The sequence below is a fragment of the Podarcis bocagei genome (assembly GCF_964188305.1).
Source record: "Podarcis bocagei genome assembly, chromosome: 14".
Taxonomy (NCBI): Eukaryota; Metazoa; Chordata; class Lepidosauria; order Squamata; family Lacertidae; genus Podarcis; species Podarcis bocagei.
Window position 1 is genome coordinate 15,019,299 of NC_138139.1, and position 27,270 is coordinate 15,046,568.

The window sequence follows — 27,270 nt, forward strand, 5'->3', positions numbered from 1 at the left end:
AAAGTGGGTCCTCCGCGCTGGCTCCCCCGCCCCCTCGGGCCTCTCCTCCTTCCTCGCTCGCCTCACCCCTCACCAGAGCGGCCGCCTGTGTCCTTCCGCCGAGCGCGCGCGGGGACTTTTTTGTGGGGCTTTTGGGCGCCTATGAGAAGCGGCGGCGGCCTTGGGCGCCCCTGCTCGTCGTGCTCGTGGGCGGCGGCGGCCGGGCGCGGGCAGCACGGTAAGCGAGGCCTGCTCCCTTCCTCTTCCCTTCCTTTCCCCCCACCTCCAATGGCCGGGCCGGCCAAGCTTTTCCAGGTCAGTCTGCGCCTTTTTGTATAGGGCCCTTGTTACCGGATGTGGAAGTTGATCTCTTCTTCGCTGGTAAAAAATAATTCCACTTCCCCCGGAACCCGGCGCTTACCGCGGCTCCCTCCGCTCCCTTCAAGCGCCCAACCCAGCCAGGATTTCCTGTCGGGGAAAAGCGGGGACGGGAGAGGCCTTCCGGGGATCTGGCGCTGAGGGGGGCTCCGCCTGAGGGAAATGGAGCCGGCGGGAAGCCGAGGCTCCCTGCGTGAGGGCAGAGGCAGGAGACGGGGCGAGCTGGCGAGCGAGGCCTTGGCCGAAGCTGAGGCGCGCGAGCGGCTGCCCTTCGCGCCCACACTCGTGTTAAGCTGCGGTTCACACGTTCCTTCGAATCCCGACCCGTGTTTATTCTCGAGCACGCGCTGTTCCGCGCGTTTGGGCTAAAGAAGCCTCGGCCCCGGGGAGGTGACTCCGAGCGGGGAGGCCTGCCCTTCCCGCCCGACGCGGGTTGCATTTTGAGGCAGGGTTTGCTCCTGCTGAGAAGGGAGCGCCTCTCTGGGCTGCCCCGTCGTGGCCTTGGGCCCGCCGGTGCGCCTGTTGCTTGGGAACCCGGGCTCGTTAAACACACCCACCCCAGGGAACGTTGGGTTGTGCGTAAGCGTGCGTGAAGTCGGGGCGCGGGCTTACTCGGGAGTAAGACCGCAGTCCTGGGGAGTGAGCCCCATTGAAGGCAGCCGGTGGCTCTGTTTGAGTAGATATGCAGCTGGGATCGGGCTACTCAAGATCCACTCTCTCGTCCTTTGGTCTCCTCTGGAGCAAGCGGGCTTCCCGTTGTGTGACAAAAGTCCTCCCTTGCACCTTTTTGAGTAGTGGATTCAAACACTCCTGAGGGCGAATGGGTGGCTGTTTTTGGGGAATGGCCAACAAAACATAACATCTAGTCGCCTTGGAGTTTCATTTTTTGGACATCTCTGCCTCTTAGGATGAATTTGCCTCTGTTCCATGGGGCAAATGGTGTTGATACAGTCAGTGTTTTTTTCCTGGGGGTACACATACCCCTAAACATTTTGTGAATCTATGTTTGGCCTCGATGAGAGCCAGTATTTCAATATGAGTAGGAAAAAGAGTACTGCTAAACATTTTTTAAAGAAAAAAAGCATTGTATACAGTGACTGCTGCATAAGAATACGGGTAGCCTTCCTCTTCCCATTGAGCCCTGCCAGATGCCACCGCTCCCTGAAGTTCACTGTGTTAAAACATGTAAAATTACCGTTGGATCTTTCCTGTAATTTTGTAGAAATCTCTCATTCTGAAGTGACATGTTTGTTTCCGTATCTTGTATCCGAGCTGCGTATTCACTCCATTTGTGCTGATCGCTACGATGAAACACAGCGAACAATGATGTTTTAAACCTGATGTATTCATCTGGAGTAAGGCCAGTGTTTGCTCGGTACTTTGAAACCTTAAAATAAAGTTCTTAATCTGAATTGAAGCTGATGTCTGCTTTTATTAAGGATAACAGGAAAGCAAAGTGAATCCATTCAAGCCTGATGGATAATTTCTGATGAGTTATAACTAGGACAGTTGTAGCTCAGGGAGTAATGAATTCCATCTGTTGGCACCATCACACTGCCAAAACAAGAAACACGTATCATCTTAAAAAAATCTTTTAAAATGTGTGCTGATTGTAGCACTTAAGCAATACCAGCCTTATATTTAAGTGCCTGCCTGGTCGCCATAGGAGACAAAGTACTGCATGCAGGTGAGTGCATGAAATTGCACCCAAGTGAATGTGTGGGCTGGCAGAGGCGGCAAAGGAAATACTGCTCCTCCACTCCTAGCACAGAAATGCAGCAGGTTGCTGGAGACAGGGAGCACCCCATTTCTTTTCTGCCAGCCCCCAACCAGGACCTTCTTGCTTGCAGGTTTGTAGCTTTTGTGCCCTTCCTTACGAGGCCACAGTAACATGGCTCTTGATGAAAACACAAACTATTCTCAAAATAATTGTTCTATTACCATTGATACACCATATCTTAAACAAACAAACAACCAGAGTTGGGATCCAGACAACTTGGCTTACAAACAGACCTAGGTTTAACTCTTTGCCTTAGCATTTAAAATGGTTTCAGGTAGCTTTGCTTAGGTGAGCTATGCCTCTCGCAGGAGACACAGAAATAGGCTGAAGAGCCAATGGTCCATGCAGGTCCATGCCCATTTATTTTGGGGATGGAAAAGTCCTTGCTTTTTGAAGGAACAAGGCAATGGATTCCATATGCTTTTTAGAATTCCAGGCACATGTTTGGGGAAGGTGCTGTGTACCATGAGTTTGGACTCTTCCCTCCACCCCTCCCTCCAAATTCACATACTACATTTTTGCAATTTCCCCATCATATTCTTGTTCCATGTCTGTGATATAAAATCCAGTTCCACAGCTTAAGAAATCTCACGTATAGGCTGTGGCTATTTGAAAGCTGCTTTGAATGGCTACAGATTTCTTATAAGTAGCTCATAAACTGCACATCCCCAAACCGGAAAATAAGTAGTTTCTCATATGCTCTTGATGCTGATGTTACGCTCCTAGATTTAATATTTTCAATGAGATAAAAGGTTCTGTTTCATATACTCTTAGTGACAGGCAGTACTGACTTCCTTTTGTCAAATTTAGCTTATGAATTCTTTCACACGGGGGAATATGTTCTTGTATTATGCACAAATTATAGGCAAAAACTCTGTAGACTACCTTGTAAGAAGTGCATAGACAGCATTTAAATACATAGAGAAGTCTGTTCCAGTGTGTTATGCTTCCAGTTCTGTGTAGTCTGCTCAGAAGAATGTAAGCTAAAGGCTACTTTTGAACTCATAAGAACTGTAGATACTAAAAGTTGACATAAATTAATACAGTATACAAATTAAAGGGAGGGACCATATTCTGTGATAAGTCTTAAAAAGCTGTTGAATAAAACAAAATTACTAATTAAATTCCATAGACATAACTGCCAAAATGTACATTTAAAATGGTCAGTCATGGAAGTGAAGAATATTGTCAGTTGCTATGGTGTGAATATAATATGGTATGATACTGTTATAACATAATTTGGTAAGGTGGTAGTTCTCCACTAGATGGCCCCAAAACATTTCTTTTGATTATCTGTAACAAAGACTAATTCTAATAAAGTCAATTAGAATTTAGTCCCCAATCATTCACTAGCAAAATCAGATATTAGCTATTGACTACTGTGAGAAGAGGAATCAGGGTTAAGGATTATTAGGATTTCTAGTCTGCTTCCTCTCTCTTGATGTAGGTCACAATTTAAGGGGGGAAATGCATGCATACAATAACAAAACAAATGTATACACAAAAATACGCCAACCTCTACTGCATTTACAGCTGCTACCCTGGTTATCTAAATCCAGCTCTCAAAGTTAGGCTGTTTTGAAAGGATGCTGTTTTGAAAGGAAGTCTGCAAGGGAATGAGGTTTCATGGAAGGCAATGGTGATTGCCCTGGAATCAAGGACAGGAGCCTCTCAAGTACGTAGGGCTGAAACCATTAATGACTTTGTAAATAAATTCACCTTTATGCTTGGATTATTATAGTGGCTAATGTAGATGTTGGAGGGCCACTGTAACATGCTCCATCACTGCATTTCGTTTCAGCTTAAACTTCCAGAGAGTTTTCAAGCACAGTTTCACTAATTGTGGCCTAGGTTTGAGGTATTAAGTAATTTACAACAGCCAATCAATCTGAATTGGAAAGAAAGGGCCTCAGACTTTGCACCCATTAAAATAATAATTTATCATGGTCGCCATTATTTAACCTCCTTCCATACACAGGTTTCAAGGTGATGTACAAAATTCAGTAAAATTGGTGCAAGGCACTCCTTGTCACTGCAACTTTTCTCAAGATTCAGGAGCCAGACCAGCACAAGACACTTTCCACTTGAGATGGGCACCTACCTCTCAACCTAATTCCCAGTTTGCTTTTTGAAATTATGTTGATGCTATGTTAGCATCAATCTGAGGCTTTTGGGACTCTGAAGAAGCCTCACCAGCTGCTTTTTTGCACCAGTTGGCTATGGAGATATGGCAGTGGTGATGATGATAGCAGGTGGCCCTAAAAGCAGTGGCTTGGGTGGGTGAACGTGGCTCATGATTAGCACAGTTAAGGAGCATCCCAAGCTTCTATGAACCGTAATGATGAGGTGCCTCTGAATGATCAGGAGCAATGGAAGTTCCTAAATGCTTAGGTGGATTCAGTTGGTTCAATTGGCCTTACTGTCATTTAATTTTGTGCCTAATTGTAGCTGGATGGTAGCTTGAATCTGATGGGAAGGAGAAACAAAAGTTTAGTGCTGTCGGCATAACGATAGTTTTGTCAGTGATTAGTGGAAGTTGGGTTTATTTCTGGTATTGCATTAGGACAGGCATAGGCAAACTCGGCCCTCCAGATGTTTTGGGACTACAACTCCCACCATCCTTAGCTAACAGGCCAGTGGTCAAGGATGATGGGAATTGTAGTCTCAAAACATCTGGAGGGCCAAGTTTACCTATGCCTACATTAGGAGACTGTTTTCTGTTCTTTAGGACAGTGTGTAACCTTCATTCATTCATTTTATTTGTATGCCGCTTTTCCACCAAAAATCCTGCTCAAAGCAGCTTACAACAGGAATACATTTCAAACAAATGCTACAAAAACAATTTTATAATAACATAGCCAAACAATAGCAAATATAATAACATGCCAAAAACCACATTTCAGTACTATAAATATAGCAAGATTACTGTACTTAAACATGCAGCATCTAGTAGAAAAAAGAACAAGGGAGCTTCACCATTTCACCCTAGTCCTAGAAACACCCCTCCCATGATTTTGCTCACAGTTATAAGTCCTTACATTTAATTTGCATATGAGAGAGTTTGGAGTAGGCATGCTATTGTTGTTGTTTTTATAGCATTTATAAAGCCAAATACAATGCATATTTACTTGAAAATAAATCTTTTATGAGTTTAGTTGGACTTTGCCCTAAGTAAGTTTAGGATTTCTTTGATATTCTTTGTTAATTTTATCCCTTTGGATCTGATCAATTTTGTTTTAAACCATATTTTCATTCTAAGCTGCTATGGGTTTTTTTTTTTAAAAAAGAAAAGTATATTAAATGTTTTAAAGATTTAAAAGCTCTTTTTCCAAAAAAAGCTTACCCCAAAACCACTCAAAGCAATTTAGAGTAAAAATATATTAAAAACCCAACAAAGGGATAAAAATCGCAATTAGAATAAACACCTCCCAAAATAGTAATTAAAAGCCCCCATCAACTCACCACAAAACCCGGGTAGAGAGGATCACCCCCTTTCTTCTTTAGCTAAAATATTCCAAGACTGCAGTGATAAAGGCCCTGCTCCTAGGTGTCATTTTTCTAATCTGACCCCAGTAACGTAGAACAGGGCATACAGAGCAAGGCCTGATATGACTGCAACTGCTGCATAGGCCAGTCAAGGGAGATATGGCCCCTTAGATATGTGTGTCCTATGCTGTTAAGGGGTTTAAAGATCAAGACAAGCAGTTTAAAGAGCTTCCAAATATTCCAGAATATAAAGCCATGGTTTAATGTTGGTTTGCGGATCTTGGCTTGTGGAAAGGCATTGACTGTAGTTCTCAGTTTAGACGTAAGTGGAAGCTAGAGTGAACTGCAGCTTCTTAGCTTCTTTGCTTGCTCTTGAAAAGGGGGGGGTGAACAGGGGGGGCAAGGGGCTTCATGGTACAGTGGTACCTCAGGTTAAGAACTTAATTTGTTCTTGAGGTCCATTCTTAATCTGAAACTGTTCTTAACCTGAAGCACCACTTTAGCTGATGGGGCCTCCTGCTGCCGCTGCGCTGCCAGAGCACGATTTCTGTTCTTATCCTGAAGCAAAGTTCTTAACCTAAGGGACTATTTCCCGGTTAGCGGAGTCTGTAACCTGAAGCGTCTGTAACCCGAGGTACCACTGTAATGCATGAAACTTGTCTCAGCTTCTTAAGACGGGATTTGTTTGTGCCAACACAACAGCCACTATCTATTCAGCCTGCATCTCTGTTTTCAAGAATTTTTCAATGATACATGCCACATTTTTTGATATATGCCTTTTTATTTCATAACTGGCATGTTGGAATGAACCTTAATTCTTTTTCATCTGAAATCTTTCACCAGATGTCCCTGGTAGATTTGGGAAAGAAGCTTTTAGAAGCTGCACGAGCAGGACAAGATGACGAAGTTCGCATTTTGATGGCCAATGGTGCACCTTTTACTACAGACTGGGTAATAAAAACATTTTATTTGTTTGTTTGAATTGCATGTTTTGCTTTTCTGTTGGTCTTTTGTATATATTTCTGAGAGAATCACTGGATTAGTGACATTTGAAATAAGTGTATAACATCTGGATCCAAATTGTGTGATGAGAACAGGTCCTGCTCAATTTCATTCTGGCATGAATCCACCTAAAGGGTGGGATTCAACTAATGAGTCCCACCAGTGGAAATCCATGCAAGGACTGTGAATCAGGGCTATGCCCTCTCTCCTCATGCCCCCTAAAATTGATTTGGGGGGCGGGAGTCAGGAGAATCCTGAGAACAGCATACAGGGGGAGGAAGTTCATTCCAAGCTGGAATGAACAAGCTGGAATGCTTGTGCTGACAGAACGTCCAACAGCATAATCTTGAATTCCTCCCAAAGACCCTGAAGTTCCAAACCAGCCCAGTATGGGCAGCCTCAGTATGATTATTGAACTTCTCCATGACCACTGTTCTGGAGTTCTTCAACACTCTAGGGTATCTTGACCAGCTCAGCCAGTAATGATGGTGGTATTAATTGTCTGACTGCAATACTATAGCCTTATTATTATTATTATTATTATTATTATTATTATTTAAAAACCCATGTATTCAAAGCAAGAAAAAAGCACAAATAGTACCGTAATTTAGAAAATGTAGCCTTCTGACTGATTGTCTATGTATTGGACTGGATATTTATGAATCATGAAATGTAGGAGTAACTATCTGAGTAAGCAGGGCAAAGATTATTCACTTCAACATCAAAAGTTAAGAAGAGCTAACAAATCTGTGTGAGTTTAATGAAAGCAGCCTCTTCCAGCAGCATTTCTACAGGATCGCCCTTAAAATAAATAAATAAATAAGAAAACCTCACCCTAAATCATTTATGCACTTTAAAAATAATAATTCATGGCACTCAAAATTAAATATGTTAAAGAAGGGATGCCGTTAAATTAGAAGAGTATAAATATTCTGTGAGTTCACAACTAGAAGATAGATGGAAGTTAATTCTTTGTTTGTTTGTTAACTGTGCTATATATTGTGTTGCAGTTGGGAACGTCTCCTCTTCATCTAGCAGCACAATATGGGCACTATTCCACCACTGAAGTGTTGCTTCGAGCTGGTGTAAGTCGGGATGCCAGGACCAAAGTGGACAGAACTCCATTACATATGGCAGCTTCCGAAGGCCATGCAAGCATAGTAGAAGTATTACTTAAGGTAAATATACAGATATATGCACATTTCGTGATAACTGTTCAGAAGCTGAAAAATGCTCATTTGCTAGTTGATGCGAATATGACTTTTCATTATCAGTGGCATGCTAAGAAGCCTTCTAAAAATATTGCTTGGGTTCAAAGCATGCCACAAAGGTTGTTCCTTGTGCAAGCTGGGGTTTTGGGACCTCCACCTTGGAGTCCCTCTCCCCCTGCCCCCCACCAAAGCCATAGGGTTGGAAGATGTGGTGTACAGACGCAGAGCAAACTGCCTTGCACTAAATCAGGCCATTGGTCCATCTAGCTCACTGACTTGGGCCAAAGTTTCAGTAAGTTTTCCCTGCCCTATCTGGAAAAGCTGGGGATTTAACGCTGCGTTTAAATTCTGTGCTGCGCCATTAAGCTACTTCAGTGGAAAGCATGCACACTGCTTTCCACATATTGCACCCAGCCATAAGCAACAATGGTACATTGTTTGTACAGAGATGGTACGTTTTAGTTAACAAGTGACTATATTTATTGTCATTTTTTTAAAAGTCCATGTTGTGTATGCTTTGCTTGATTGTTACTGACCATGAAATGGCAAATACTGTAGAAGGCTGCAGGACTGGAAATACCTATTAAATGGGCTGTGTCTTTCAGTTTTTCAACTCTTGATGGAAATTTGAAGTAGTTTGGGGCTTTTTGTTTTATTTGTAGCATGGCGCTGACGTAAATGCAAAGGACATGCTGAAGATGACTGCTCTTCATTGGGCTACAGAACACAATCACCAAGAAGTAGTGGAACTCTTAGTAAAATATGGAGCAGATGTCCATACGCAAAGTAAATTTTGCAAAACAGCATTTGACATCGCGGTGGACAATGGGTTTGAAGACCTAGCGGAAATATTACAGGTAACTCAAAACCGTCTTCAACAAAGTCTTTCCTGGACCTCTGTAAGAATCTGCTAGATCAGCCAATGGCCCATCTGTCCAGCATTCTCACAATGGCCCCCAGATGCCTGTGGGAAACCTTAAGCAGGAGCTGAGCTTATGAGTATTCTCCTCGCCCCCCCAGTGGTTTTCAGCAACTGATATTCAGAAGCATTACTCCCCCCAACCGATCAGTTTGTTGACTGATAGCCACTTCTTCTATCACAGCAGGTGGCATTGTGGGTTAAACCACTGTGCTGCTTCGGCTTGCTGATTAAATGGTCGGCGGTTCGAATCCCCACAACAGGGTGAGCTCCTGTTGTTCGGTCCCAGCTCCTGCCAACCTAGCAGTTCGAAAGCATGCAGTGCAAGTAGATAAATAGGTACCACTCCAGAGGGAAGGTAAATGGTGTTTCCGTCCGCTGCTCTGGTTTCGCCAGAAGCGGCTTAGTCATGCTGGCCACATGACCCGGAAAAACTCTGTGGATGCGGACAAACACTGGCTCCCTTGGCCTTTAAAGCGAGATGAGCGCCGCAACCCCAGAGTCGTTCGCGACTGGACTTAATTGTCAGGGGTCCCTTTACCTTTTCAGCCACTTCATCCACTTGGTCATCTTGCCTTTACTGATGTTCTCACCGTATTCATTCTACCTAACGTTAGTCTAGTGCCTGTCCACAAAGTTATTTGAATTTACCTGAGTTTAGGTATCAATTGCATTTCCAAATGTCTCCTTTATTTTCTGTGAACTATACTGACTTCTCCTCCTCTTAATTCGTTATCTGCCTTATATTCTAAGGTCCCAGGGCAGTTTAAAAGCAGTTCACATTTTCTTTAAAAAAAGAATAAAATGTCAAAATACAGTAGTACAATAACTATACAAAATCTGAGTGTGATGGCTTTTCCCCCCTAATGAAGGTGGAAATAAGATGTTCTTGTTGCCTGTTCTGTCATAGATTGCAATGCAGAACCAAATCAACACAAACCCAGAAAGTCCCGACACTGTGACGATACATGCAGCAACGCCTCAGTTCATCATTGGACCTGGCGGGGTAGTGAACCTAACAGGTCTGGTATCTTCTGCAAATACATCATATACCTCAGGTATTCAGGTGTACAGGGGGTTGGGAATGATTTGTTTACCATATTAAGCAAAATGCTTAGGAATAAAATGATGGTAAGGTTTTAGCAAGTGCATCATTTGCCCTTTAGTTTTTTCCGTCATCCCCCAGTTCAGGTTGTGGTAAAGTCTTTTTTAATTGCTTAAAATTTGGCTTTGGAATCGCCCTCTTTTCTTGTCCCCATTTGTTCCAGTGGAATGTGTACAGGAAACTAAGTCAGCTACTAAAATGGATGGGAAGTTTGCTTGTGTATGAGTTATCCAAGCACATGTCAGGCTCTGGATTTGCACATTACATTTGAAAGGAATATTTATGCAACCTGCTGACGTCGTTTGTGGTTTGACTTTTGTATTATCTCCTTGTAGATGATACAGGAGTGTCCGCTGTCCAGTTCGGTAATTCCTCAACTTCCGTACTAGCAACTTTGGCTGCCTTAGCAGAAGCTTCAGCTCCATTGTCCAACTCTTCAGAAACGCCAGGTGAGGAAAAATATTTGGATGTTAAAACAGGGATTCACATTGTTATTTATTTATTTAAAATAAAGAAAACGGACAAAATTTCATCTCCTTCACAAAATCCTTTTTTTTTTTTTAACATTCTTCTTATAATAATGCCATTTCTATGAAGGCAATAATGGCAATCACTATTTGAGCAGGAAAGTCATTATAAATAGGATTGCAATTAATGGCAAAGATGAAAGCTTCTGACTTGCGTCTCCATTGTATTTGATGTCTAATCTTTCTGACATAAATCATGCTCTACAGATTTTGATAGAAAGCCTTCTGGTGTACATCCCGTCTTTTGTGAACTTCAAAGCCGATTTTAATATAACTGCTTGAATGTAAATGTAGCTGCTCGAATTGCTGCCTTTTGTGGTTCAGCATTTGCTTTTAATGATCTTTCTCCTGTTAAAACCTAAAAAAGGTAGTATGGCCAATGTTAGTTTGAGACTAATAAGTACCCAGAAACAGGATTTTGTTTATTGCTGAGTGTTAAAATAATTTCTAAATATTAAAATTTGAATTTCTCAGTATAATAAGATTACCCATGTATCAAACTTCAACTTTCTACCCATTGAGAAAGTACCTGGAAATGCCAAAACATTTTTATACTAGTAAATCCAGTTTGCTTTATGTCAGGTACTAATATGAAACAGCAAATAAACATATTTCCTTGTATCAATTGCGCTAGGCATTCAGGTTTAGAAAACTGTAATCTCCATCTTTCGTCTTCGTCCCCCTTTTACCCCAAATTGCGGTCATTTTTATTATCTTTTGGTAGTGACATGATGGGTTTACAAAACTTGGGCATGCCTTGTATATGAAAAAGTGCTTTAGCTGCTCCTGCATTGAAGTTAGCTGTAAGTATAAAGTGTGATGAAGGGGGAAAGCCCCCAAAAGAGTCTTTCTCAGCCCTTTCTTCACACAAAGGTGTTGGAGAGAGGTTTGGAAGAGAGATATCTTACTGTCTCTTAACTGAGTTAAGCACAATGACACTTGTTCCTAGCACATTAAACCTTGGTTAGATTTGCATCTGCCCTTAAAAGGTAAAGTTACCCCTGCCCGTACGGGCCAGTCGTGTCCGACTCTGGGGTTGCGTGCCCATCTCGCTTAAGAGGCCGGGGGCCAGCGCTGTCCGGAGACACTTCCGGGTCACGTGGCCAGCGTGACGAAGCTGCTCTGGCAAGCCTGCAGCTTCGTGGCCAGCACCAGCGCAGCACACGGAAACGCCGTTTACCTTCCCGCTATAAAGCGGTACCTATTTATCTCCTTGCACTTAAGAGTGCTTTCGAACTGCTAGGTGGGCAGGAGCTGGGACCGAACGAAAGGAGCTCACCCCGCCGCGGGGATTCGAATCGCCGACCATACGATCGGCATGTCCTAGGCGCTGATGTTTTACCCATAGCGCCACCCGCGTCCCTTATCCACCTTTAAACAAATGTTAACCACAAAAATACTTAGGCTAGAATAAATCACAGACACTTGGCTTTCCAAATAAGTGAAGATTTTATTCACAGTTTCCAGAAGTTACAACAAACAAGTAAAATAAAGATGAAAAAAGCCTCCAAATGCCATAAAGGAAAGCACTTGGTTTCCTTACAAAAAGGATCATGCAATTTTTGGATTAGCAAAGATACCGGCTATAAAATCTCATTTTTGAGAGATTTAGTTCACTTGGTTTTTCTTGGAGTTGGGCATAGCTGCACGGCTCCTTGCTTTTGGGAGCCAAAAACCTGCTAGCCACACCCACTTGCAACCTGAGCTCAGGTTAACCCTTTCATGCATGCAGTTGTGAGTCAGTAACTACAGCCCCTTCCCATAACAACACAACCAAAGTGCAAGTTGTATTTGTAAGAAAGTTAATGGGATTTAATAAATCTAATAAATAATAAAGGCCGGCAGAATGGTTTCTGCAAATGGTAGGTGTTTAACTTTTTAAAAGTAAGTTTGTCAGTAAACATCCTGATTACTCTTATCCTTTTTATTATTTAACAGTTGTGGCTACAGAAGAAGTAGTAACTGCAGAATCTGTGGATGGTGCAATTCAGCAAGTTGTCAGTTCCGGAGGTCAACAGGTTATTACCATAGTAACTGATGGGATTCAGCTTGGAAACCTCCATTCCATTCCAACTAGTGGAATGGGTCAGCCCATTATTGTGACCATGCCAGACGGGCAACAAGGTGAGCTGAAAGGAAATGTAAAATGAGGGCTTCAAATCCTCTTCTGAACAATGCATATAAACATTTTTTTTTAAATTTTTTTGCATTCAACTCAATAGTCACTCCAGGCCACAATTATTTTTTTTTAAAGGGGCAAAATGGGAATACAAATGGCTCAGGAAAAACAGTAGCTTAAAGGGAGCAACTAGCAAGTATTTAACATTAGGGGTGTGCTATAAATCAATATATAGTCTGATATCGAATAATAGATCAAATCATGATAACCGTTTTTTTTAAAAAACGACCTTGCCGTTTATTGCAGATTGTGTGTGTGGTATTCAAAAAAGCACAATATTGTGTGTGCAGCCCTTGCTAACTGTACCTCAGTCAGTTCTTCCCTGCCTCTTGCAGGGGCAAGAAATCGTTACAGTAGGCTGGCTCAAATACAGTGACTTGGTTTTCAAATGTAATCCGTTCCGGAAGAACGTTCGTATTCCGAAACGTTCGAAAACTCAGTACGGAAGCTTCAAAACGTTAAACTGAATAAGGAAGCCATGTTTCCTGTTTGACTTCCGAGGCGCATTTGAAACCAGAAACACTTACAGGTTTACAGCTTTTGAAAACCGAAATGTTCATCAACGGCAGGGGTTGCCTTGCCTCCCTACCTCAGAGACAGTGCAGCTGAGATACCTCCACTCACTGTGTTCAGACAGAGAGGGCTGGGGAGGGGGTGCCCTGCCGACGCTGGGTCTCAACTTGTGCAGAGGGGCTGCAGCCACCCTGCCGGGAAGGGTTCCTACCCCGGGGTGTCCATGACCATGCTGCTAATGGGCCACCACCGAGCAGCACAGAAGAGTCTTCCTCGCAGGCTCTCTGCTCCCGCTTCTTCCTGCCCCTTCGCTTCTTCTCCCTTCTTGGAGCTAGACGTCAACAAGGCGCCCTTCCCTGCGCCTTGCCCTGATTGGAGCAGCGAGTCTCGGGAAGGGTCGCCATTGGCCGCTGTCTCGCGTCAAACCAGCCAATGGAGGGGAGGCCTGAGGTTGCTAAGGCTTCAGATTGGCCAGTGTTGCGGAAGACTGAGCAACCTCAGAGCATGCTGGGAGTTGTAGTTTGGGGAGGGGTCACAAAAAATGCCCCCCCCCCAATGGGAAAAAATGGTGAACATGCCGATCCAAGCGGCGATTGCAGAACCATTTGCGGGCTGGATCCAGAGGGCATTTGGGCCGGATCCGGCCCTCAGACCGTAGTTTGTCGACCCCTGGTCAACGGAAACATTCGAAAACTGAGGTACAGTGGTACCTCGAGTTACAGATGCTTCCGGTTACAAACTCTGCTAACCAGGAAGTGGTTGCTCCAGGTTAAGAACTTTGCCCCAGGATAAGAACGGAAATCGCATGCCAGCAGTGCAGCGGCAGCAGGAGGCCCCATTAGCGAAAGCACGCTTCGGGTTAAGAACCATGTCAGGTTAAGAACGGACATCTGGAACGAATTAAGTTCTTAACCCAAGGTACCACTGTATCTCCAAGCCGTCTGAGAAACAGAGCTCAGAGCACCAGTTGGCCCTCACTGCCAGTCTCTCCTGCAAATAGCTACAAGTCGCTACAGCAAGCTGACTAAAAATCGCCAAGCAGGCTGACTCAAATATGGCCAAGCACATCGCCAAAGAGAGCTTTGAGAAACAGCTCTCCATCTCCCCAGCTGGCTTCCCCCAAGGCTCTTGCTTAAAAGCTCACAAGATGTTTCTTTAGCTCAGTCTGCTCTGCAGTGCTTCTCTCTATCTCTATCTCAGAATGAAGGAGTGCTCAAGGAATCACTCAAATCTATTGTGGTTTAGCAAAGCATCTGAATTTAAACGGCATTTCCATGCACTCCGGCACTCGTCACTGTCTTCCGTGTGCCAGTAGCGGTTTAGTCATGCTGGCCCATGACCTGGAAAGCTGTCCGTGGACAAACGCCGGCTCCCTCAGCCTGAAAAGCGGATGAGCACCTCATCCTATAGTTGCCTTTGGCTGGACTTAACCTCCAGGGGTTCTTTTACCTGAATGTAGCATGTGTAATCTTCATATTTCTGATACAAATTATTTTAATTCAAGTCCTTACAGTACCAGCTACTGACATTGCTGAAGAAACGGTGATCAGTGAAGAGCCTCCGGTCAAGAGACAGTGTATTGAGATAGTTGAAAATCGGGTGGAGTCTGCAGAAATAGAAGTAAGGAATTTGTTAGCGGAGTTGTTTTATTCAAATTTTCTAAACTGAGTGTTTATTTTCATCTTGCTTAATAGTTTTTTTGTATTACCACAAAATAAGATATTTATAACTGCATTATATGTTTGTCTCTGATATATTTGTTGTAAATGTTTAATATAAATGTCCCCTTGCATGTGGTTTGATGGCCTTAAATATAATATCAGTTTTTCAATGACAAACAAAGATTTGGTGTAAATGGAGAAGCCAAGAAGAAATATTTTCTTTAGATTTCCCCCCCAAGATGATATTATCCGACCAAACTTAAAATATTTATACTATTATGCATAGTATACTAAAGTTTTGGTATAAAATGTCATAGATTTTCTCCCTAAAGTTCTTCTTGCTTACGTTTTGTATAAAATGAGGACACTGTTGAACCCATGTGTGCATTTATATTAGCAGCTTTACCAGTTTGTGGTCAAAAGCCTACGTACATCATAACTGTGATGATGTTAATGTTAAGTAATTTTATTTTCAAAATTATGAATCATAAAGATTTTGTTCCTTGTATACAGGCTGAAAAGTTGCTTAACGCAAATTCAGTAAATAAGTTTAGCTATCATCTCAGTTCCATTATTTCTCCTCTTAATGTGGTGTTGGATAAAATACCTTCCTCATCCAAGGTTTGGGTTTTAGTGCAGAATTTTATTACTTGTCTTTGTTCTTTGTGATACAGGCAAAAATGTATTCTTACAATAAAAACCCATCAACAGTCTTTTTACACATTATCACCCTGATTTTCTTTTCATTAAAAGGTTTCTCAGTGAGAATGTATAATGGACTCTGTTGTCATGCTACAGGAATGAATTAGATATTAAGAATACAGCTGTCCATTTAGATTTCATTTGAAAGGTACCGTATTGGCCCGAATATAAGCCACTCCCCCCCCCCAATTCTGTCAGTGAAAAGTTAAAGTGTGGCTTATATTTGTGAACATATGCCACCAGCGTGGCTCATCCCCCAGAGAGCAGCCCGGGAGGATGTTTGGGAGCAGTGGGCAGCCATTGCCCCAGGCTCCCAGGCTGCTCTTGGGGGGGGGGACCGCTCCCCTTTGCCGGCGACCTCCCCCCTTCCTCCCTCTTCCCGGCGGCTCAGGGGAGGCTTGGGAGTGGCGGGCAAGCTGCATGCCGTTGCCCCGTTCTGGGGGTGGGGGAGCCGCGCTACTTTGATGGCAGCCTCCCCCCCCCCCAAGCAGTCTGGGAGAACGGGGGAATGTCTTTTTTCTCCCCCCCCTTAATTTTGAAGGTGCAGCTTATTTGCGGATGCAGCTTATATTCGGGCCAATACGGTACAGTTTGAGTGTGAAATTGAGGTAGAGCATTCCTAGACTCAGCAAAATAAGTAAAATAAGCCTCTGTTTGTGTGGTGCTCAGCATTGCTACAGGAGAAGATGCCTGCTTTAGAAAATTGTTATTGATTTTCTTCTTCTCCCAGTCAAATCATGTGTCCCACTTGGCTATGGGGAAAATGGCATTCTGCTTTTAGGTATACATAGCATACTTTAGATATACTATTATTTTTAGAGTTATAAGCTACCATCAGTGTACAGGGTACTTTACAGAGTTTTATAAGCAATTTACCTTTTGACAGTGGTGAAGACAATATGGAGAGAGAAGGGATGGCAAAGCAAGGGTCACTTGGGATGGCACTGAGCAGCTCTGCATTTAGGTTTCATTTTAGTGAGGGATAACATATTCAGACAAAGGTTTACCAGGGAAAGTGAGTACCGAGGAAGGATTTCACCACATATTTGTCCTCAAGGAGGAACGTCTAAGCAAGAACAAATGGGCAGAATTGTTGGAGAGCAAGAGACCTTTGAGCAATCAGAATAATAGGCTGACCAACAGTTATCAGGTACCTGAATTGTAAGTTTTTGAGTGCTGGAGCACAACTCAACTGGATGATGCAAAAATTGACAGTAACAGGAAAAGAATTTGGAACACAAACCATAGAGAGGTTGGACTTGTGCCTCAGTCCCAAATATATTTATCGGGGACTAAATAGTTAAGATTAATGAAGCTTACTTCCCAGTAAGCATGGTTGGGATCATTCTGTAAGGGAAAAAAGGCATATCATCAGAAGGAAGAAGAGGAAGGTTATTATTTTTTACCCTGCTATTTTATTTCAACAAAACAGTGTTTACAGATGGACCTTTTTGGTCCCTGTTATATTGTACTACCTAGTGATTAAAGTGGAAACCATGGCTGAAATTAGCTTATTTAAATTTAAAAAAAACATGGAGTCCTTTAAAGAGGGGGGGGGGAGGCTTTTGCTTGTGTACGGATCAGAACAAAGCTATTTCCTAGGCAATTATTCTTAATAAGGTGGAGATGCTGCCTTTGGGCTCATGTAAGATCGCAGCATGTCATGCATGAGCTGGTCATTTGGGTTCACCAAAATTCCAAGCTGGATATTTTGTAGAACGGAGCAAATTTCTTTTGCTTTTGAACTCAAGTGCTTTTTCATGACCGTGAAACTGTTCTCTGTCATCAAATGAAAATGGAATAGGTGGGTTGGCTCAACACTTGACTTTGTTGAATTACTTGTCAAATTAAGCAGGGTGGGGGGAGTCAGTCAATCCAGTCATTATTTAAAGAGCAGTGCCCTTTGTGTTTGTGTGTGTGTGGGGGGGGGGAACAGCCTTAGAATAAAAATCCAAAAATGACAGATATGTTCTTCAAGAGAATAAGAATGTTGGCAAGGAATAGCATTATGTTATCCATCTGCACAGAAAACCCTCACATAATAATTGCATTGTGTGACTAAAGTAACAAGTGAATGCTGTATCATGTTGAAATGGGAAAATAATTTTGCCATCGGTGGGAAGAGAATCAAGCCTGATTTTTTTTAGTGCAAACCCCTGCAGCAGTACTATCCTATCGTTTGGCCCCTGTTTTCTGTCTCTCAAATGCCTTGCATAGTGTCCTAGTTCAGGAGGCAGCCCACTTGGTCCATAGAACCTCTGCAGTTAGCCTTCTGAGATATTGACTTTGCTTCTCCCTGTGTAATTTCATCTCTCTGGTTCTCAGTGGCTGTTGCCAATCAATTTCCAGGCGCAACATTTCCTTACCCTGCACATGTAATAGAGAAGACGAGGTACCAGCACTAATTGCTGAGAAACGGCAGATGAGAGCTCCCTGGGGGATGGGGTGGGCAGACTGGTACATGGCAGTGAACTCAGTGCAGTTCTGGTACAGTGGTACCTCGGGTTAAGAACTTAATTTGTTCCAGAGGTCTGTTCTTAATCTGAAACGGGTTCTTAACCTGAGGCGCACTTTTCTAATGGGGTCTCCTGCTGCCGCTGCACTGCTGGCGCGCAATTTCCGTTCTTATCCTGGGGCAAAGTTCTTAACCTGGAACAACCACTTCTTGGTTAGTGGAGTTTGTAACCCAAAGCATCTGTAACCCGAGGTACCACTGTACTCAGAGCAAATCCCTAGGCTCGAGATTCTTAAATTGCAAATGTGTGTCTTTTGCATCAGTCGACAGATATGGGGGTTCTAATAAAAAAAAAACCCAGAATTGATCCTGCAATCCCCAGGCCTGTCTGCCAAAGCTAGCAACTAGTTTTACTTGTGGGCCACTTTGGAGAAGTCAAGGTATGAAAGGAAGAAGAGCATCTTCCAAGTCAAGCACCCTTAATTTGCAACTTGGAGAACAAGACTTTGAGTACTTGTCTCATGCCTGGTCTCAGTCTCTTCCCACTGCTTTTCCTCTGGAAAGAATGGAGGGAAAGAGGAGGTTTGGGCGAGGGGCTGAATAGATAGCACCCTTTGAAATCAAATTCAGGCACTAGTTACCTATTTCATAGTGGTTGTGATAACGGAATGAGAGAACAGCATATTTTAACTATCATGTTAGAATAGCCCTTAGATGGTATCATTGGGCAACCAGCTGATGTCATAATGGGGACTCAGCGGGCAGAGGAGTCATGAATTTTCTGGTTGCCGGATATTGCAGTGTAGTAGTGCACAACATCCTTGTGCAAGGCGGTGGGAACTTGGGAGACCTTAGAAATTTAGCCAACTAAATTCTACTCCGAGTAAACCCATTGAAATCAATGTATCTGAGTTAGTTGTGGTCATTAATATCAATGGATCTGAGTAGGACTTGGTTGGTTAGAATGTGTAGTGATTTATGTTATAACCGTCCTAAGACCTATGGGTATAGTGCAGTATACAAATTTAATAATAATAGTAACCCAGGGTTCTGAGTTCCTTCTCCAAGCATTCCTACATGAAATGACACAATATATTGTGTGTTCTCCATGGACTTCTTCCATGCAAGTTGTTTGGGTGGTTTTGGAAGGTTGTTGGCCACAAATAAAGGGCATGTGATACACTAGAGTGGAAAGAAATCTAAAGAAGTATAACTTTGAATAAAGAGAGGAAAATGGTGTTTAAGTTCTCCTGGTACATTTTAGCATTCTTACGCACTTGCCGCTAAGTTTCAGTGTGCCGGTACAGGTCTGTGGGGTCAGCAGGCTGACTTGAGTGCAAGAATTCAGACTTTTGGTTTGTAGACTGTAGACATCTATCTTAATCCAAAACACGGTGAGATAGCACACACAATTCTAATCATGTGATGGACAGAGGGGATGTTCCTGATCGCTCCATGCTGCCTTTCCCATCACCATCCTTGTTGCCTCCCAGAGACTGGGGGCAAACATCTGCAGCAGGAAGCTTCTTCTACCTGGGTAACCTCCCCACATGACTTGTGACCCCAGAAGATCAGGTTTCTCAATTGTACAGGAAGCCTATACTCATAAGAAAGTCTCATGGCTAAAGTAATCCCCAAGTTAGCTCAGACCCTTGCCTTATATCCACCAGCAGTCATGCTTTCACTGTTGTGGATCAAAGAGAACAACAACTGCCAGACTTTTAGAAGCCATCTGAAGGCAGCCCTGTTTAGGGAAGCTTTTAATGTTTGATGTATTACAGTATTTTAATATTTTTTTGGAAGCCGCCCAGAGTGACTGGGGAAGCCCAGCCAGATGGGCGGGGGTATAAATAATATATTATTATTATTATTATTATTATTATTATTATTATTATTATTATTATTATTATTATTATTTTGTGGAACTCCTGCCTGGCTGAGATCAGGTAGGCCACGCTCCCTGTTGAGCTTCCGGCGTTTAATTTTGGCAGGCATTTTAAGTAAGCTTTCTTGATTTCAACTGGCTTGACTTTATTGTACATTTTGTAACCTTTCTGTACACAGCTTAGAGACTACAGACATGAGTTAGAATGCCTGAATAGGGCTTGCTAATCCCATTGATTTCACAACATTTCCAGGAATAGAATAGAATGGAATTTAAGGATTTGGGATTCAAAGGCAAATACACTTTTCTCCACTTTGTCGTCCTTCTAACACCCATCTCCATTTGCCGTGTTACAACATTGTTGGAGGATAAAAAGGGAAGGGACATAGGACCAGGCATATGCAGCTCTTAGTTCCTTGGAGAATAGGCATTTAAAGTTGTTTTTTTCTGTTTAATATTCTGTTGGGAGCTGCCCAGAGTGGCTGCGGAAACCCAGCCAGATGGGCGGAGTATAAATAATAAATTATTATTATTATTATTATTATTATTATTATTATTATTATTATATACAGTGGTACCTTGTTTCTCGAATTTAATTCATTCTGGGAGTCTGTTCGATGCCTGTAACGGTTCAAAAATGAAGGTGCAGCTTCCGATTGGTTTCAGGAGCTTCCTGCACTCAACTGGAAGCCGCGTCGGACATTTGGCTTCCGAAAAACATTCACAAACCGCAACAGTCACTTTCGGGTTTGCGTCGTTTGGGAGTCGATTTGTTTGTTCCCCCCCCCCCCAAATTTTTTTTATTAATTTTCCAAAAAAATTTAAGACAAACATAGATCTTAACTGTATTTAGACCAATCTTAGTAACATTGTTAAATGACTTCCTCGAATCCCCCTAACTGAGTTTCAGTGTATATCCTTTTAACAGTTTTCCAAAACCATTTTTCTCATAAAATTAACTTAATCACTGGGAGCTGATTTGTTTGGGAGCCAAGCCGTTCGAAAACCAAGGTACCACTGTAGAAATGTGTAGGTCGCTAACTCAGGAGAGAATTGGGGGAGAGGCATAATATTTGGATGATGAAATTTGAAAAGGTTTATAATCGGACACATGGAGGGGAAGGTGGGAAGTCTAGAGATTCAGAGAAATATCCAAATATGGACATGTATTTTGTATTGTTATAACTTGTAAAATCAAATAAAAATTATTTCAAAAAAGAAGAGCTGTTTGTAAGCAGAATTTGTAACAGAAGAATTAAAAGTAGCTGTTAAACTATTAAGTGGAAAGCTAGATTAACTTCCTTCTTCTCCAGACTTAAATATTCTGTTGCTAAAATTAATTGCAAGGCTATTCTTGTTAACAGCTAGCCAATTGGTTATATAAGGGATCTTTTAAAACTAGCCTGTTCTGATATTTTATGCCACATACGTCAAATTGTCTGACTTTCTGTGATATCATGTTCCCTTATTTAGAATATTTTAAAATTAACTATTTCCCCTCTCCCCTACTTCAAAGAATAAGCTCAAGGAACATGTCAGAATTCCTGTATATTTGTTCTTCAGATACAATGAAGTGGTGCTTTTAAACAAGTGCAAACCAGCCATTGATTCATTTTTCACACAATTTACCTATACCTTTCTGTGTTATGTTTTAACAGGAAAGAGAAACTTTACAGAAGCAGCTGGATGAGGCAAACCGGGAAGCGCAGAAGTACCGCCAGCAGCTTCTGAAGAAGGAGCAGGAGGCAGAAGCCTATAGGCAGAAGTTGGAGGCAATGACCCGCCTCCAGACTAACAAAGAAGCTGTCTGAATGGTTGAAGCGAGCATTCTGTCAAGCCAGTTTTAGAAAACAGCAGTACAATCTGGACCTGCGTGTCGCATCAGCCGCAGTCCCGGGATTATATGCTAGAGAAGATGCTACAGGTTTGAAACTGGACTTAAGCCATGAGTTCTGGTGAATTTCTTGTATAATAAGTAAACTCAGAATTTAGACATTTTGTGCAAAAAAAGAAAAAAATATTTAAAAAGAAATACTGTAAATAGTTGTTTTTTTACAGTTCCAAAATTAGTTGCTGAATCTTTTTGAAGGGATCCACAAACATGCAAAGGCAATGTTTTTGAGACCTTTTTGATTTTAGTACAAAACTGCTGAAATACAGAACAGTTTTAAGGGTGATAACTGTTGATTTGAACTGACGGTGTGAAAATGAATTATGTGATGGAACCAGTCCCGAAGGCTAGCAACTTAGACTTCTGAGTTCATACATCTCCTCATGGAAATCCTTTGTACAGCTTTAAGTAGTTGTCCAGAGTCTCTGAACCCTGCCCCTCCCTTTTTTATTTAGGAAAAAGTGTAATTTTTTATATTTAATTACTGTTATATTCAAGTAGATTGACATGTATATGAAGCTGATATTTTTTAAACTTTTCAGTTTGTACATATGCTGCATGTTTATATCTATATATATATCTATATATAGGTATATAGATATATAATTTCTACATACAGCTTACAGAAGTATTTTTCAGGAAAGAAGAGCGAAAATTATGAGAAAAAATGTCTAATCTATAGGTCATGGGTGGGGAGACAGAAGCAAGCTGGTGGTTTGTTGTTGTTTTATGCGAGTCCCATTTCTTGATGAAATGTAACTTGAGAGAAGAGAAAGAAAACCAAGACAGGTTTGTATGTAAACCAGCCTTCGCGCCAACCTGGTGCCTTCGGATTGTTTTTGGATCACAACTCCTATCACTGCCAGCCAGCTTGACTGTGCTGCTTGGGGCTGATGGAAGTTGTAGTTCAGAAACATACGGAGGTCACCAGGTTGGCGCGAAAGCTGATGTAATATAAGGATTATTTGAAATGTATTCTACGCGGAGCATGAAATCACATTTCTAGCGTGTCTAGCAAATCTGGGCCACAAATCCACAGGTGGAGACCAAGTTGCAAAACAGTCCACTTAACTTTCCCTCTCCTCCTATGCTGCCACCTTAACTTTGCAGGCTCTTCACTTTGCTTCACTTCCAAGCATTACAAAGAAGGTGGCTGCGATTGTTCTTTGCGATGGGTGGAGAGGGGTTGCAGAGTCCACTTTAAAGAACCTATAGGTGAATGACACAGAGCTGTACGGTATAACATGATTCTTATCGACCAAAAGCAAACCCGAATGAGCTGAGCTCATTGAAAACATTTGATGATATCTATGCATGCAGTTGTCTCTATAGCAAAAGGTGGTATCGCATGAGCTGCACAAATTTCCGAAGAGGGTGGAGTTATTTGACAGGAAGGACTCCAGATTTACAACAGCATATAGCAATTCACTTATTTGTGTGTAACACGGGCACAGAAGGAACTTGGCTCAAGCTGAACTCGAGCTATTGCCTATCTGGTTCAGCAAGAGCATAGAGGTTACGCAGTGGAGGAGAAAAGGTTAAACTGGAACCATAGAGAGAGCTGCTGCCCACACTGCAACCTCTCCTCGCTCCGCTCTCGTCTTTCAGGACCGTGACTTTCTTGTAATAACAGTATAAAGAAATATAGGAACGCTGGGTGCAATAGCAGGGCTCTTCTCCTCTGCAAGCCCCTTCAAATTAACACAAGAATGCAGAAGATGGAACTCTTGAGCAGCTTGGATTCACTTTCCGTAGAAACCACACAGGTGAAGCCCGCAAATTCTTTCATTCCCTCTGCTCCACCACTCTTGCGATCTCTGCTCTTGCTTGTTTCAGTGGAGCTTGCAAAGGGAAACTTTTGAATTTGGATTTCTTCACTTAAGATCTACAGTTGACCAGCAACATAAATATATACGATGAGTTGATACTGTTGTTGCCTACAGTTGTTTCTGATGGCTAGGATTATGTTTGAATTTGTGCGGTCATCAAAGATAAGATACATAGCACTTCCAGTGTACAACACTGTATCTTTTTGAAGCTTTGTAATATCAAGAAATAGGTGGCAGCCCTAAATCACTATTACGTTTGAGAATATCAGAGTGTTGTCACATCCTGGGGAAGGAGTCAGCACTTGGTCCCAGGAACTGGGATTGAAGGGGAAATAAATGTAATCTCACATACCAAGGACCTCACAACTCAAGTCTGCTTTACACATGCAGCAAGAATGAGAGGTAGAACAGACTGTACCACTTCCGGTTGCAGGTGGAGACTGTCATTTTTTAATGTTCCCTCGTGCTTTTTTTTTTTTTAAAGAAAACTTGCAAGAAGAAAGCTAGCACATTGGAGGGAATGGTGCTGATCCAGCCTTCTGCCTTGTGTGCTAGTTTTCTACTTGCAGGAGGCTTTTTCAAATTTATTTTTACACAGTGGAATGTTCAGAAACATGACTGACTTTCTCGGGCAGTACAGCCTTTTCTATCGCATCGCCCTGCTGCAAGTGTAGACCCAGCCAGAGTGCTTCAGAACCAAGAGCAACATTCAGATACCTGTGGCTTTTAGACCTTCACTTAGACCATACTGCCTTAAAGATTACTGAATCTACATTGCGTTACACTTCAAACTACTGTGCAGCTCCTTTATTTCAGAGTATACTTTGTATTTGATTTGTGCTTTGCTGTGTCTGTTTCAGTGCTTTTATGAAAATGTATAACTTTATAAAATCATCTAGATGACCTATACAAAATAATTGCCCTTAAAACTGTACTCTGGCCTACTTTTTCTATTTACAATTAAATATCTTTTCCACAAGTGAAGTGTCAGTTTACTTTTTAAAAAAGAAGAAGAAGACGTTAAAATAGACATCCAGTGGTGTTGATGGCTGTACTTTGTTAGGCTGGCATTGCCCCCTCAGCTACTCATCAGAGGTCTGGTGTTAGAATTATATAGGTGGCTGTCAACCCATGACACAGGTAAGCTTTCAAAGCCTGGGAGAACGTTGGGAGACAGATTTTTAGGATAACATATGTCACTGGCTACAGTGGCTGGAACAAGCTCTAAGATGACCACTTTGTGTACGTCATTTCTGCAAGGAACAAATGAGGTTTTACTTAAAATTGTGTACTGATGGCACTATACTCTGTTGCAACCATCCCATGTCTCTAGAACAGAGTTTCCCAAGCTTTTCATGTTGGTGACACACTTTTTAGACATGCACCATTTCACGACACAGTAATTCAGTTTTACTAGCAAACCGGAGGTTAACCTAGCCCCTTTCCGGCCCCGGGAGGAGTGTGGGGAGCGTTCGCACAACACACCTGCACACTGCAGCCAACACACTTAGTGTGTCGCGACACACAGTTTGGAAAGCTGTCTTATTTGTTGGCAATGTAGGACGAGCAAGGGAAATTATTTTCCGTTGTGGCGGGAACGCTCTCTGGTTGCCACCTTTGGGGAAACAACATTTCTTGTAATCAATCAAATAGTATACATTGATTAAGGCAACTATACTTCATTAGAACAACAGAAGGCAGAGAAAGACTCTTGGGGGAAAAAAGGGAACTGACTGAACACCCTTCGGGTCCTGCTAGTCTTTGTTGGGCCTCAAGTGAAAGCAGAGTTTCTGTTATTTAGAATTGACTTAGGGAAGTTACAATGGACACTGCAAAATGTGCAATTAAGTTATTCTAGTGATACAAGTTGTTGTATCAGGTGACAGCGAAAACCAAGGTTTTTAGTGGGGGCAATTAGAATAAGATCTATTATTTGATTATTGATGTAAACCCCCAAAATGTATTTTCTATAGTTAAATTTTTACCTCTATTTTCAGTACATTTTATTTTATTTTATTGCTATGGCTAGTGGGTGATGCAAATAAAGATTCTGCTGCTGCTACAAGATGTTGTGATGGGCAATAGCTTTTAAATGAGAATTAGACAAAATTCTTGGAGGATTTTTTGATGATTACTGCCACTTACCAAAACATAGTAAACGGTCTTGCACAAAGTCCATCTAACCTTTGGTCCTCCAGGTGTTGCTGAACTACCACTCCCATCAGCTCCAGCAAGCATGGCCAATGGCCAGGGATGATGGGAGTTGTAGTTCAGCAACATCTAAAGGGGCAAAACTTCTCCATGTCTCATCTAAATATTATCCACACTGCTCTTCAGGATTTCAGACAAGGACACTGTGTTTGCTTCCAGGTGGCCTATTTCTTAAGCATTCGTGCTGATTAGTTTGCAAGGAGGTTTTATGATGCATCAAGCAACTGTTGCCCTACACTTTCCAATGCATTTTATTGTCACTACAAAAGAAAAAGGGTGGAAGCAGGCTTGCTGTGCAAGATCACTAGTATTTGCTTAACCTGGATGTGGTGGCATGAAATGGAATCCTACCTAAAAATAGCAATCTCAAAGCCCCCTGTTGCCTCTGAATCCCAGTTGCTGGTTGGCAACAGTGCAGTAGAACTATTGCCTTTAAGTCCTGTGTTCTGTTTTTATTTTGCTAATATACAATATAAAATAATATGTTGAGGTCTGAAAGCCTCCAACCACATAAAATAAAAACCAGCAGAAAGGTGCACAGCTTCATCTCAGAGGAAATCCTTTGGGAGGTACATAATTCACACAATTCTTATGTAGCCATATGCTTTTGAAGGCGACTAGCATGGGTCTTTCATTGATAAACTTATCTGTATAAGTTATGAACATCCTCCAACATGCTTAAAACGTCTCTCTCTCTCTCTCTCTCTCTCTCTCTCTCTCTCTCTCTCTCTCTCTCTCTCTGCCAATCCAGACATGTTGCTTGAGCTTCAGTGTAAAGTGCAATTTCCCAAACCTTCATATATCATTTTTGGTTTTTTGTTTTTTGTTTATAATAATATTTATTAGAGTTTAATAAACAGATTTTAAACAAGTTTAAAACATAAAATACATAAGACAACGAGAGTTAGAAAAATAAAAGAAAAATACAAAGCAGAACACGTATTCAACAGAAAGACAGTTAACAAAAAAAAAAATAGAAAAGTCATAGCAAATACCAGTAAACCCACCCAGAAAAGGGAGAAAGAAGAAAAAAAAATTATATCTCAATATATTGTATTTTGTTCACTAGTTTCTTGACCTCCTCACATCTCCCTTTTTGTATTCCAGTTCAAATATTTGATTCAGCAAATTCTTACCCTCAGTCGTTTACCTTTACTTAACATCTTAAACTATGATAAAAATATATCATTTTTGAAGGCTTATTCCCCTTAAGCCCTTCCAGAATCTGGTGGTTCATGTTCTTCCTCCAGTCATTGTATACTAGATCTTAATTATTCCCACTAAATAAGTTCAATAGAGCTAGCTTTCATAGTCCCCACCTCCCTGTTTGCCTACTATCTTTGAAATTTCAATGAAAACAGAACCTCAGTGTTTCGAAACTTCTATGTAATCCTACCAAGTGGGGGGAAATACCCTTTCCCTCTTCATCCCTATCTGGCAAGTAAGTAAGTAAGTACTTTTTGTCCATTTGTGCTATGTAAATAGGTGTAAAATACAATTTTTTGCTTGATTTTTAAGGATGTTTTTCTAAAGAGTGCTAATGTTGTTTGGGAATTT

General features: G+C 41.9%; 1 protein-coding gene across 5 annotated transcripts; it reads left to right on the forward strand.

Moving 5' to 3' along the window:
* Positions 1 to 73: 73 nt before the first annotated feature.
* On the forward strand, positions 74 to 24,481 carry GABPB1 (GA binding protein transcription factor subunit beta 1; the record flags this gene model as incomplete). Of its 5 annotated transcripts, none has more annotated exons than XM_081170080.1 (9): positions 74 to 217; positions 6,467 to 6,574; positions 7,636 to 7,803; positions 8,499 to 8,693; positions 9,666 to 9,813; positions 10,196 to 10,309; positions 12,326 to 12,511; positions 14,584 to 14,699; positions 21,441 to 24,481. In XM_081170080.1, the coding sequence occupies 8 exons, from the start codon at positions 6,467 to 6,469 to the stop codon at positions 21,591 to 21,593; spliced, it is 1,188 nt and encodes a 395-aa protein (XP_081026206.1). In that variant the 3' UTR covers positions 21,594 to 24,481. The 5 variants fall into 5 exon arrangements, with proteins under 5 accessions (XP_081026206.1, XP_081026204.1, XP_081026207.1 ...); XM_081170078.1 differs by lacking the exon at positions 74 to 217 and adding an exon at positions 402 to 2,044; XM_081170081.1 differs by lacking the exon at positions 74 to 217 and adding an exon at positions 2,187 to 2,207.
* Positions 24,482 to 27,270: the final 2,789 nt, after the last annotated feature.